This window comes from Neovison vison, chromosome 13 (assembly GCF_020171115.1).
Source record: "Neovison vison isolate M4711 chromosome 13, ASM_NN_V1, whole genome shotgun sequence".
NCBI lineage: Eukaryota > Metazoa > Chordata > Mammalia > Carnivora > Mustelidae > Neogale > Neogale vison.
Genome location: NC_058103.1, coordinates 77,849,062 through 77,862,818, shown reverse-complemented (window position 1 = coordinate 77,862,818; position 13,757 = coordinate 77,849,062). Strand labels below are relative to the sequence as shown.

Sequence of the window (13,757 nt, the reverse complement as noted above, 5' to 3'; positions counted from 1 at the left end):
ACCAATTATTTTCTCCCGTCTACATCAAATGTTATTACAAATCAAAACTCCTTCTTGTACGAGGTAAAATCCCTAGCACAAGAGCAGACTAGGAATCAAAAGAAGTATGAAATCAGCTTTCAGGAGCTCATTTCCAATTGTCTCAGGGCTCTTTGGGGCCGAGCTGATCTGGAAGCAAAGTCTACAGTGGCTTGCACTCTGGGGTAAACCTACTGGACCTTCTCCACTCCAGCTCTGCATATGTCAAAGGCACTGCCTAACCAACCCATAAATGCACTCAAATAATAAGACATACAAAAAGTAGCTTCATGCTACTGAAAATATGTCCTAGCATTTATAAAACCTAGTTTTAGGTAATTTGAAATATATGTCAAATTTAGTGGTAAATTTTAAAGGTCTTTTTCTCTTCTTTCTAGAGTTCTTAAATTTGCTCTCGAACCTAAGTTGCCAAGTATCAAGTATCAGGCTGATGGGTCACAGATCCTTTCATTACCTTAACAACTATAATAACGCCCGTGAGAGAGCTAGCAACTTCCCAAGAGATTACCTCCAGGATTTGTAAGATACAGTGTGGAGAATGTATATATTCTCATTCTGGCGGAATATGGCTGTAACATAAAGAACAAAATTTTTAATGTGTGGTCAAAATATAAGTCTACACTGAATGTATGTGGAAAAGATATTTAATTGTAAAATAGAAAAGTAGGCCAGAGTACAGTTTTAAGGGTAATTGCTTCTTTATACAGATAGGTAATCTAGAAGGGTTGTGGGTTAAACATTTTCATAAAGCAATAAGACATTAAAAAATAAAGCAAGAAAAAAGAGCTTGAAGTTATGTTTTACAAAAAAGAATGAACAGTATGTCAGAGTTTAATGTCCATACATTGTGGAATTCAACAATATTGTGATGAGAGCAAGTCACAGCACAGACATACAGTTTTCACAGGGAAAAGTAAAAGTTATGTTAGACATACCTAGCATCACTGTAGTACAAAAAGTTCTTGTTCTACATACAAAAGCATTTTTTTTTCCATAAGAATAATTTCCTGGGGGAAAATGAGTCCATGAAATATTTCAGAAACCCATATACTCTGAGTATTCCAAAAACATTATCTTAAAATCCAGTGCCTTAAAGTGCTTTCATGTGGAAATCATGATGGAAGGCACAGAATACAGTTTCACGTCCCCACTATGAAATTTTCAAAAAAGCATAGATTTTTGCAGTTTGCAAATTCAAGTTACCTTGTAAGCTGCTCCTTTTAAGAACATTGTCAATCCCAATAAAACCAGCTTCTAGCTTACTTAACTTTCAATGACCTACAGAATAAAAGGATTTTTTTCCCCTAGTTCACTTTCATCATCTTTGTGGGAAAAATACCTAAGCAAGTGATGCGTTTTGAAATTATAAAACATGCAGAATATGTACAAACATAAAGTTTAAAAAATATTTGCTTCATATACATGTAAATCTACTTGGGTATAGCTGAAATTGAACAAATATAAAAATTTGCTTTCTAAAAAATGTTTTCAGAGAATCTGAGACAACTTAAAGCTGTACAAAGATTTCCTGGGAGAAATCTTCTTTTCATATAGAAGTTTATACCTACAGGAGTAATTCCAGCATCAGTCCACCACATAATTTTTATATAACATTTGGTCTAATCGACAACGATCACCCTTAAAACTGTTCTGTTTCTGAGAAATTAAGGTTCATACTAAAATCAAAAAGAATTCACAAAAACAGTGGCTTATTGTGTTTTTGGATCTCTTCAACAATCTTTATAACTCATCTGGAACTGTAAAAAAACAAGAACTATTTACAGAATTCAGTTTTAAATACATTTCACAACTTCTAAAGTAGAGTTTTATGTTACAAGGATTCAGAGCGCATGGCTTAAGTCCGATCGTCAATCCGTAGTCTCCTCTGTTATCCTGGTTTCCTGCGACTGCGCCTTGTGGTGTACAGTTCAAGACTGTGTTCTCTCTTAACCAAAAGTAAATCAAACTACATGTTCGTAGTTAATTAAACAGCTTCTTTATTAGTCTGAAGACGAGTCATCGCTTCTAATTTTTGTCTGTAGGCCTCTGCTTCCTGTTCTTTCTTTAGAAGCTGCTGTCGATATTTTTGTGCTTCTCGATTTGCTTCATCCAGCTGTTTCTGAAGAGCTTCTCTCTCCTAATTGAAAAAAAAGGTTTTTTCAATGTTTGCATGAATACATAATTAACACACATAAGCACGCATCCCTCAAACTGAAAAATCTGTAGGAGCTAGACGTAGCCACCTATTGATATTTCCAAGATGTCTTGCCTTGTCAACTAATTCATTAATAATTAAAGCCCCAAATTTTGTGCTCCACACTCTGACAGAGATTAGTTTCTGACCTCAAGAAAGCATTCCCTAATTAGAAGTGGGATTAACATAATGAACCCAGATTGTCGTACATATAAAAGTAGAGGTCCACAAAGACCAGTGAAGAGCTTTAAGAGAGAAATATACCTCTTCACATCTCTGTGATGTTTTTATGTAAAGGTATACCAAACTATAGAAGTTAGTACTTATTGAGCACTCATTATGTAACTAAACAAGGTGATGTCCAATAACAAGACTGTAAAACAGAGATTATGCCCATTTTACAGATGACAAAAATGATGCTCAGAGATGATGTAGCCTTTCCACAGTAACACAGTTGGGTTTATGAGATTCTAATATTACTGCTTTTAATACCATCTTCCTCTCTGGTAACAAGCTAGAATCCTCATCTGTGGAATGAAGAATGTTCGTTTAGATTAATATTTCCTAAATTATCCCATTTTACAAACCAATGAAATACTAATTTCTCTATTGTGGAATTTACTAAATTATACAAATATAAAATATATGTATTAAATTCCTCAATAAACTGAGAGCTAAACACAAATCTAGTCCAATGAAAATGATACCTTTTCTCCTCTTCACTCTGTCCCTACTCAGCTGCCTAAGGGAAAATACTTCCAAGGCTCCTTTCTCATATCTCTATGAGATATGAGATATTTCTCATATCTCTATGAGGTATCTCTATGTATGCACATGGACAGAAGTTCGACACTCACAGGCCCAAGCTCAACCTCATTACAGAGGCCTGGGATCTTTTAGGGAGATGAGGACTCAGGGTAGGAGGGCTATGAATGATCATAAGAAATGCCAGGGTTGGGGCGCCTGGGTGGCTCAGTGGGTTAAGCCTCTGCCTTCGGCTCAGGTCATGATCTCAGGGTCCTGGGATCGAACCCCACATCGGGCTCTCTGCTCAGTAGGGAGCTTGCTTCCTTCCTCCTCTCCTCTCTCTGCCTGCCTCTCTGCCTACTTGTGATCTCTGTCAAATAAATAAAATACTTAAAAAAAAAAGGAAACACCAGGGTCACACTGGACAAGACACTTGACTAGATGGAACTGAAGGTGAGGGTCTGGAGCCTACTGGGGAAAAGGACAGTTTGAGGGTCTCTTCCTTTACTTCCTTGACTCCTGTCCATTGTGAACACCAAAAGATTCCCTCCATTTCACCATTCACATGGTCTCCAAGGAGGAGCAAGTGTTAAGACTCCTTCCTTCCTTCGATTCCACTCCCTTCCCCATACTGGGAATGAAGCTAAATCCATCCTGTATTTTTCCCGAGTCCACCAAATGTGGGAATGATTGATCACATAAGTAGTCTCCAAATCTTCCATTTACACAAAATGTACAAGAAACATATGTGCCCTTCATCTCCAATTTAAGAAATGCCCACGCCTTACCCTGCTACCCTTTTCTTATCCTCTTCTTACCCTTTCTCCAGCCAAGATGGCAAAGTAGAAACAAGTCAGAAAAGACAACAACCAAGAGACGAGCCTCAGGTGATAATCAACACCACTACCTTGGCAGCGAACTCTGGAGAATTTAGAGCACACCGATAGAAAGAACGGGAGAAGGGGGCTGTGTCTCCAGGAGCTAGACCACCATGTCTGGCAGGAGCACTCACGGCCGCACATAAGTGTTTTAAAATTTTACATGTGTTAAGAAATAAGATCCTTTGATAACACAAGTTTTGAATTTGGTAGGAAATACGGGAATACACTCCCTAACTCTAAGGCATCTCCTTGTACTAGCTCTTCATTAACATTAGAAACAGCAATAATTCACACTCAGCAAATGAAAGCAAACTGAGTGAGGTAGTCTAACAGTAAATACAGTTTATTTTCCTTATAGCATATTTTTATTTCAATTAGAGTATATCTTCCTATAAATAAAAAGATAGCTCCCTTTTGCCTACCAGGCAAATAAAAGATTCATATTACACTGCCATTTCTTGACTGTATCTGTAAAACCTGAAAGATAAGTATATTTATCTAAGTATACTTAGTCCTCCAGACTGAAAGCACACTTAACATTACTAAAATTTTTTTTTTTAAGTGTTTCCATTTTTTACTTCTCAAGAATATAGGTGTTTGGGGAGAGAATCTTCTTGCCATCTCACTTTTCAAAGCAAATAAAAATCTCTAAAAAGTGGAAAATATCACTTCTTATTTTACTCAGAGATCCTTTGTTTACAAATTTATTTGTTAAATGTTTACTGAACATATATTATATACAAGACATTTCCTTAACATAAACAGTACTTTGGTTGTTTCACACGTGAATAGTCCAACAGACTGACATTTGAGGATTTATATTTAAATAGAAATACCAATCCTATAGCTTTGACCTTTTCCAATAAAAGCACAATAAAAAGGTCTTTGACATTTGTAAGTAAACACACCTTCTAAATATTTTTCCTTTAACAGTCTAACACTGAAGAATTCCAAAAAGTAAATTCTGACAATAATCACGATTTGGTAGCAATTGAGAAGATATATTTATCTTACACCACAACTCTAAACCCAAGCAATGGAAAAACAGGGCAAGGGAAGATTTGAGTTTGCTTTTTTATCTTCAAACAAAATTCTTGAATTTGGCTTCAGCTGGTAGCAATTCTCTCGAACCAGTGATATCATTTTTAATTTTCTAATATTCAAATTTATTTTTGCCTTAACTATTATAAGGCAAAACATCAGTATAGTTCATGTTTTACCATACTTCTCCATAGAATTTGGAAGATAATAAAAGCAACTAACAATGAGCACTTATTATAAATTCTACTCCTCTACCTGTGTTCTCATTTAAACTTTACAAAAATCTGATAATATAGGTGCTGTTATTTCTTCCCTGTTACTGATGGGGAAACCAAGATTTAAAAAGTTAAATATTTAAACCTGACCAAGATAACACATCAGAAAATTACAAAACATATCCATATTCTTAACCATTAAATATTTGTTTAAAAAGAGAGAAACTGGGCGCCTGGGTGGCTCAGTGGGTTAAAGCCTCTGCCTTCGGCTCAGGTCGTGATCCCAGGGTCCTGGGATGGAGCCCCACACCGGGCTCTCTGCTCAGCGGGGAGCCTGCTTCCTCCTCTCTCTGACTGCCTCTCTGCCTACTTGTAATCTCTGTCTGTCAAATAAATTAAAAAAAAAAATTAAAAAAAAAAAAAAAAGAGAGAGAGAGAAACTGGGGGCACCTGCGTGGCTCAGTGGGCTAAAGCCTCTGCCTTCAGCTCAGGTCATGATCCCAGCATCCTGGGATCAAGCCCTGCTTCGGGGTCTCTGCTTGGCAGGGAGCCTGCTTCCTCTTCTCTCTCTCTCTCTGCCAGCTTCTATGCCTACTTGTAATCTCTGTCTGTCAAATAAATAAATAAGTAATCTTTTTTAAAAAAAGAGAGAGAGAGAGAGAAATTGGGGCACCTGGGTGGCTCAGTCGATTACACATCTGCCTTCAGCTTGGCTCATGATCCCAGGGTCCCAGGATTCAGCTGCACATTGGGCTCCATGCTCAGCCAGGAGTCTGCTTTTCCCTCTCCCCCTCCCCCATCACTTGTGTTTTCTGTCAAAAACAAAATCTTTAAAAAGAGAGGAAAAACTGGACAGAGTGTGTGAGCTATTTCTTTGTGTATAAACATCAATTTTCCAAGTGCCAGGGCCAAATACAATCCTGTTTTTATAAATAAAGTTTTACTGAAATAAGGCATGCGTACTCATTTTCAAAGTGTCAATGGTTACTTTCCCACTACAATGGCAAAAGTGAGTAGAGAAGCACAGACTGGTCAGTCCACAACACCAAAAGTATTTGCTACCGGGCCCTTTGCCTACTCCACCCGGAAGAAAAAAACTTATCTATAAGAGATAGGAGAGGCGCCTGGGTAGCTCAGTCTGTTAAATGTCTGCCTTTGGCTCAGGTTGTGATCCTGGAGTCCTGAGATCGAGCCCTGAGTAGGGCTTCCTGCTCAGAGAGGAGTCTGCTTCTCCCTCTCCCTCTACTACTCCCCCAGCTCATGCTCACGCTCTCTCTCTCTCTCTCTCTGTCTTGCTCATGGTCTCTCTCAAATGAATAAAAACCTTCAAAAAAAAGGAGTACAGAAAATTTTCAACTCTGATAGATCAAAAGAATATCAATAAAAGGAAAATAGATTGGAAAAAACAACATCAAATCACAAATCAAATACTGTAAAGTTTACAGGAAACAATTTTTAAAAGAACACTAAGAATCTTAATCCGTCACTGGTTAGAAGACACAAATATTTCGTTAAAAATAAACTTGCTAAGGAGGGCACGTATTACATGGAGCACTGGGTGTGGTGATAAACAATGAATCTTGAAACACTTAAAAAATAAAAAAAAGTTATTTCCTGAATTCACACAAGTAAATAACAGGAAAAAATCTGTTACTCCTAATACACTAATTGTATTTCTTCCCTCCACATTACAAAATAATTCACTGATTCCATATATAGCACACTGCTTCTAAAAATATCTTTAGTGCAGTAATATCAAGGGGGTGATATGATATATATTATTGCAATTTGGTGTCTTATTCATGCCTCCCCTTTGAAAAACAAATCTATTTCATTTCCTATATTGTTACAATGCAGATATAAAAGCTGTAGCATTTATAATACATTTTCTACAATTTAAACCAATTTTGTAGGTATTATTAATAAACCTCTCCAATGCTAGTCATTGGAGACTAGCATTCTTAACACTTGACTTATAAATTCTTAACACTTGACTTATAAACACTCTCTTTGATAGTTGTAGACACACACATGCAGAGAAAACTCAAGCATGTCAGATTCTGAATAATGAGTTAATTATTTAATTCTCATAGGGCAGAGTTCCTCAATCTCAACATGGATGTTTTTGGACCAGATAATTCTTAACTATGGGGCTGTCCTGTGCATTGTAGGATGTTTGGCAGCAGGCCCAGCCTCTATCCCCTATAGGTCAGGGGCATGCCCCTAGTTATGACAACCCAAAATGTCTCCAGACATTGCCAAATGTCCCCTGGGATCAAAAATGCCCCAGCTGAGAATCACTGCCTGCAAGAAACTTTTTTAGTTAATGGTTAAGTTGTCAATTAGAGTAGAAAAGTCGCCCCCAAGACAACTCCACTGGTCATCTAAGAAAGTAAGTTCAAAAGCACCACTCTATGTATTATAAGGAAATGATTACCTGGTTTGATGAAAACATTGCAGGCCTCTTTTCATTCTATCCCCAACCCCCTCTACCATCTAGACTCATTGTAGCTTCAAGGTCTCTCTGTAAGAGCTCTATAAAGATCATGCAATGTTGGCTTGAACATTTCTGGTGATGGAGAATGAGAGTTCCATGACCAGAAAGCTCTAATTACAAAAAGTAAAACAAAACACTTCTTTGAGCTAAAACTCCATCTCTCTAAAGTTCTAGCCTTGGTTCTAGTTAATTTATATACCTCAATTCATACTTTCCTATTATCTGTAATTATTCTCCCAGGTCTCTAAAAAGACTAAGTCAGGGAAGGGGGGGATCAGGCTGACCTTTGAGGAAAACAACACTTAAGGGTTATTAGGTAAATAAAAGTACAAGATGCGCATTCACTGTTTTAAATATATACCTTGTTGAATTTAGTAAGCTTATGTTTAATAAAAATTCAAGTAATTTAAAAAGATTTTATTAAACAGTTAAAGCAATAAATAAGTAAATAAATAAAGCAAAGTACATGACAAAATTTTTTCACCTGATGTGCCAGAAAAAATCGTCTGACATCAAAAAACTTTTTTTTAAAGATTACTAAATAACAAGTATATTGCTACTGTTAATGAAAAAAATTGCTAATCTGTAAGAACTTCTGTCTACTGAATATCATTTTAAATTTTGAAGAAACAAAACAACTTACCTTCAATAATTAAAGTCATACTTTTAGCAAACATTCTGGCTAAGCTATGAATTGGACTCTTGTTAACTCAATAATATATTCTTTGTGATTGTAGCTTAAAGATGTACCAGCATTACACGTAACACAAACTGTAGCAAAGATACATTCTAGTTGTCCTCAGTCAGAATTATGTTGCTTTCTAGTTACTTAAAAAAAAGGTCCTCTTTTCGATGAAACAAGACACTTAAGAATTCTTAGACATTCACCAATATTATTATTATTTAAGATATTCAACAACATTTACTGGTTACAAATATCAGGTATTATGAGTATGTATATGAGTATGCTGACTTTTTAATTCTGATAAGTTATCCAAATGCAGAAAGTTACCCAAAACTCCAATTTGAAAGAAAATAAAACTGCAATTCAGGAAGGTAAGATAACTTGCCTCAAAGCTAACAGGGGAAAAAGGTGGGATTCAAATCCAGCTCATTTAATTTCAAGTCCAGTGTCCTTTATACTGCAATTGATCTTTTGAAGTTATTCAAGAATAATTTTGTTTTCATGTTGTATGAGTTAATGTCAAATTCAGGGAACACAGTTTTATTTACAGTCATGTGAGACAAAAAATTTGTGAGGCACTCTGGTCTGGTTACACTTCCAAACTAGTTTGCGAGGAGGGGAAAAAAGCTGAATCCTATCAACAGCTAATCTAAATTTAAATTCCTTCTTAAAGAACTTAATAGTGAAATAAGCAGTTATGTATGGCTTTTTTAAAAAAGAACCTAGTCGACAAACATCAACCTTCTTTAAAAGGATCCTCCAGCCCAAACAGGCATTTGTATTTCACTTTCAAATAAAAAGAATGTTTTTTGTCAATATACAGTGACATTTCCTTCAGTGACTTGTGAGAATGATGCATGTAAATTTAATAGAAAATAAAGGATGGAGTGCAAGAACCAAATTCATTACAATGTTACCATGATGACAGACTTTGTTATAAACAAATTCTTCACTCATTCATTCATTCATTCAATATGTATTTATTGAGGGCTTGCTTTATGTATAAGCAAATAATTAGACAAAATAGTACTATGTACTTTCATTCTGTATCAAAACAACACTGTCAGTAATAAATATAAAAGACCAAAAATATATATATAGAAAAGCAAACTGAATTTATTTTGGATGACTGCAGCAAAACACACCGGGTAAAAGACTCCTTACTTCTATTTCTGCAGATTCCACCCGGTTTTCAATTATTTCGATACATTGTCTCTTGGCTGGTGGTTCTTCACTTATAACAGTTTCTTCAGCAATGTCAGTTGCTGGTACTGTTAATACTAAAATTAAAAAAAGTGTATATTACTTCATTTCATAAAACTAGTTGTAACATAGTTGATGCAACTCATCTAAAATAAAGATGTCCCAAAATAATAATTTACAAGCATTAATTTTCTTTTTATGAGGATATCCATATTGGTCTTCAGGGTGCATTTTTAAAGAATACTATTTATTTTTTAAAAAATTTTACAGATGACATATTCACTATATGGGTGAAAAACCAATTAGCGTAATAGAGAATCACATTTATTGGTTTCTTGTTATTGTTCTTGTGTTAACTTATATAAAAACAAACATGAACACACATTTTCATTTTCTGTCTTAAACAAAAGGTAGCATACATACAATAGAGACACTGTTCTCCCTCCACTTTCTTCACTCCACGTACCGAGGGTATCTTCCATCAGCACATGCAGTGCTCACTTTCACCTAGCCACGTAACAGTCCACTGCATGGACACGCCATTATGAACACTGTCTGTGTATAACCTTTGCTTGTTTTTCTTTTGGCTTATTGGACTTTGTCCCTAATTTTTAGTATTTCCTTATACAAATATAAACATACAGAGAGAGAGAGGCTGTCCTTGCTCTGCATAGCAAGCAGCACGGACCATAGAAATGACTGTGAGAGCTGGAACCATGCAAAGCAATTTTAATAATCAATGGAGAAAATTATAATTGTGTAATAGCCTTTAAAGTTTTTTATCAAAATATTAAAAACTCTGTCAGTTATAAATGTAGGCAGAAATGAAAAAAAGTAAAATTTTTAGTACACTGGAATTTAAAACATTAGTGATCTTGAGAATTAAAGTCTTTTATTTCCTTTAACTCATACTACATTACACTTATAAATTAACCCAAAAAGAATTGAGAACCCTGTATCTGCTTCATTGGACTGTCTGCACAGTCTGTATATATTCTTATGTCAGTTACACATTTTTTAATTACAGAGGCTTTAAAAGTTTATCTTAATACTCATTAAGTGCCTCTCATTGCTCTTCTTTCCCAGAGTTTTTCTTAATCTTCTTCCCTTCTCCACCCACTAATATAACTTCAGAATCTGTTTGACTTGTTGCAGGAAAAAAACCTGTTAGTCTCTGTTATGGGCTGAATTGTGTCCTCCTCAAAATTCAAATACTTCAGTCCTAACCCCCAGTACTTTACAATGTGACTGTTCATTTGGAGATTTGGCCTTTAAAGAGGTAAATAAGGTAAAATGAGGTCATGTGGGTGGGCCCTAACCCAGTATGACTGTTGTCATTTTAGAAGGAGAGATTAAGACAAAGACAACACAGACTGAGGGACATCCACATAAGGACACAGTGAGAAGGCAGCCATCTGCAAGCCAAGGAAGGAGAAAGCCTCAGAAGAAACCAAATTTGCCAACACCTTATCTTGGACTTCAAACCTCCAGCACTGTGAGAAGATAAATTTCTGTTGAGCCGTTCAGTCTGTGGTACTTTGCTGTGGCAGCCCTAGCAAACTAAAACAGTTTTTTTTTTTTTTTCCCCCTGTATCATATCACATTTATAAACTAGCTCAGGGAGAATGGAGATCTTTATGAGAGTGAATCTTCTCAACCAAAAACATGACATTTCTTTCCATCTGTTGGTGGGTTGAGAGTAGTCTGTCTGTGTAACGATCAGTATTAGAAACATTGTATCTGCTTCATACAAACTGTGAAAGTTTTCTTATTTCTATAAAATTAGAATCAGTTCTTTGAAGCTTTGTGAAAGCATCTGACCCAAATTTTGGACTAGCCATCAGCAATTTCTGCAGAATGGAAGAGAATGGCCTTCTAGGCTTCACAGGTCAAAAGGCTCCTCTTCTGCTATAGAGACAAACTTTTTCCCTGAGACCTGGTCACCCTATAGTGCCATACCTCCTCTGTCACTCTAAACCAAACCTCTAGCTCTAGCCCCTGCCTCCCCCAATTCCTTCACTAGCCATGAAGGGACACACAGTCTCTGCAATCCTAATCATTTTCTAAAAGGTTATGCATGTGCACACACTTTTTTTTGTTGGGGGCGGGGGTCCTGGGTCCCTGGCAATGCTTGCTCAGATAGGAATTTTCTGCACCTTCTCTTTCTGCCTCCTCCAGCATTCACGCCCTAGTCTACCTCAGCCCTGCTTACAGCATCTCCTACATAGCCTGGGCCCTGTCTTGCTGAGTGTGTATTTATTGCTAATTTCTGAGCTCAATCTCTTCTCTTTTCCTAATGCACTATGGGCTTTCATGAAGGTTCTCTTGCCCTGATGCTAATGGACTTAGGTGGTTTGCGCAGCACTTAAAATACGGAATTTTATGGTTTTCTCAGCCTTTTGTTTAATCTACCTTATTACTTTCAGTGGTTTCCAAGGGGGGTAAAATGGGAATGTTATTGACAAAGCTGCTAATAGTGGCTACCACATTCCTACTACAAGTCCTAAGCCCAACTTCTTTGTAAGGAGCCTTTTCTAACATGGTATTTTTTAAAAACTATATGATATCTGAATTGCAATAAATGCAATAAATTGCAATAAAAGGAATTATTGTCCAAAGCAGATTCTGAATTGTTTACTTAAGCTCATTTTCCAACCAGAATACTTTGGAGCCAATTCTTTTTACCACCTAGTATATACTCAGAGATACCAAGTTCATTTCAATACTAATCCAAGCAAATAAAATTAGCCAATCAGGTCTGTTGCAAAAGGTTACAAAAATATAATTTAAGGCATAAATAAATACTTTGAGAAACACCACAATTTCCCGAGCATTGAGAATAAATTCAAACTTTATGCACATGCCTACTACCAACCTTGTTGTCCATCTGGCATGGTCACAATGATGGGCTGACCTATTCCACTGGTCGGAATGGAGTGCAAATTTCCAAGCTGAATTCCATCTGTGACTATTGTGATGACCTGTTGACCCCCTGAGCTAACTACTTGCTGAATGGCACCATCCACGGATTCTGCTGTAACTACCTCCTCCGTAGCCACTACTGGAAAAAAAAATAAAAATGTAAAAATCAGTGAACATGTACAAAAGTATGACTAGAAATTTATTTTTGCTTTGCTGCTTTTGTTTTACCTGCTTTTTTTTTTTTTTAAGATTTTATTTATTATTTACTTGACAGACAGAGATCACAAGTAGGCAGAGAGGCAGGCAGAGAGAGAGGGGGAAGCAAGCTCCCTGCTGAGCTGAGAGCCCGATGCGGGGCTCGATCCCAGGATCCTGGGACCATGACCTGAGCTGAAGGCAGAGGCTTTAACCCACTGAGCCACCCAGGCGCCCACTCCCTGCTTTTTGTATGTGTGACACAGAAAAGCTACTACACGGTTTTTATTAAATTCTCTCTGCAGTGGTGCTGTACATATCTAGGTAAACCATCACCGACAAGTCCCACAATTTACAATTAAGTGAGTTCTGGCTATGCATGTATATATTTAAAAAATAATATCTCTTCATTTAGTTATACGAGGTACAGAAATTATAAAACCTCCCAAGGTCACAGATATAACAAGAGTTACATCTGCTTAAGAAAATTCTGTAATCCAAAAAGAGAATTTTGTATGTGGTTACACTCCATTTATATTTACATGAGTAGATACACATTTTCATATTTGATGAAACAAGAAAATCTGTATTTTTCAAGTAAGCAGAATAAACAGTTTTCCCTTTTTGGAGTTGCCTTGACAATAAGTGGCACACAGATCGAGTACTCTGTGAGAGTGAATAATACAATATAGTAACATTTATTTAAATAAAATCCAAAACTATGTTCTTAATATTTTGTGAGAGGCTCAGAGAGGATTCTGGCAGCTGAAAACAGCACCCCTGCCTTTGCATGGGTAAAGAAATCACAGTTTAATGCTGCCAAAATCCTTTCCCACACGCAATCCTAGGCCCAACTACTGCTCCTGAAAGACACATGTACAGCAACATTCATAGCAGCTTTACTCATGATAGTAAAAGACCTGAAACCAACCAGATATCCATCAAAAGGAGGATGGATAAACAGACTATGGTAGATTGATACAGTGGAATACAACATAGCAATTAAAACAAAATATAAAACATGGATAAATCTGACAAAAAACATGCTCAGTGATCTAAGTCAGATACAAAATATATACTCTACTCTTCCCACTTATGAACTAGGCAGTGATTATACAGGAGTAGTCACACTGACATA

General features: G+C 36.4%; 1 protein-coding gene across 6 annotated transcripts in view; it reads right to left on the bottom strand.

Moving 5' to 3' along the window:
• Positions 1 to 667: 667 nt before the first annotated feature.
• The window catches only part of GABPB1 (GA binding protein transcription factor subunit beta 1), a 65,489-nt gene continuing 52,399 nt past the window's right edge, over positions 668 to 13,757 (bottom strand). For 3 of the 6 annotated variants that reach the window (XM_044231818.1, XM_044231815.1, XM_044231819.1), the window contains exons 7-9: positions 12,378 to 12,563; positions 9,464 to 9,579; positions 668 to 2,176 (exon numbers count right to left, since the gene is read on the bottom strand). In XM_044231818.1, coding sequence (XP_044087753.1) covers positions 2,024 to 2,176; positions 9,464 to 9,579; positions 12,378 to 12,563 — 455 coding nt within the window. In that variant the 3' untranslated portion in view covers positions 668 to 2,023. Of the gene's footprint in view, positions 2,177 to 9,444; positions 9,580 to 12,377; positions 12,564 to 13,757 lie in introns of all 6 variants that reach the window. The other 3 variants (XM_044231816.1, XM_044231820.1, XM_044231821.1) reach the window with 2 other exon arrangements.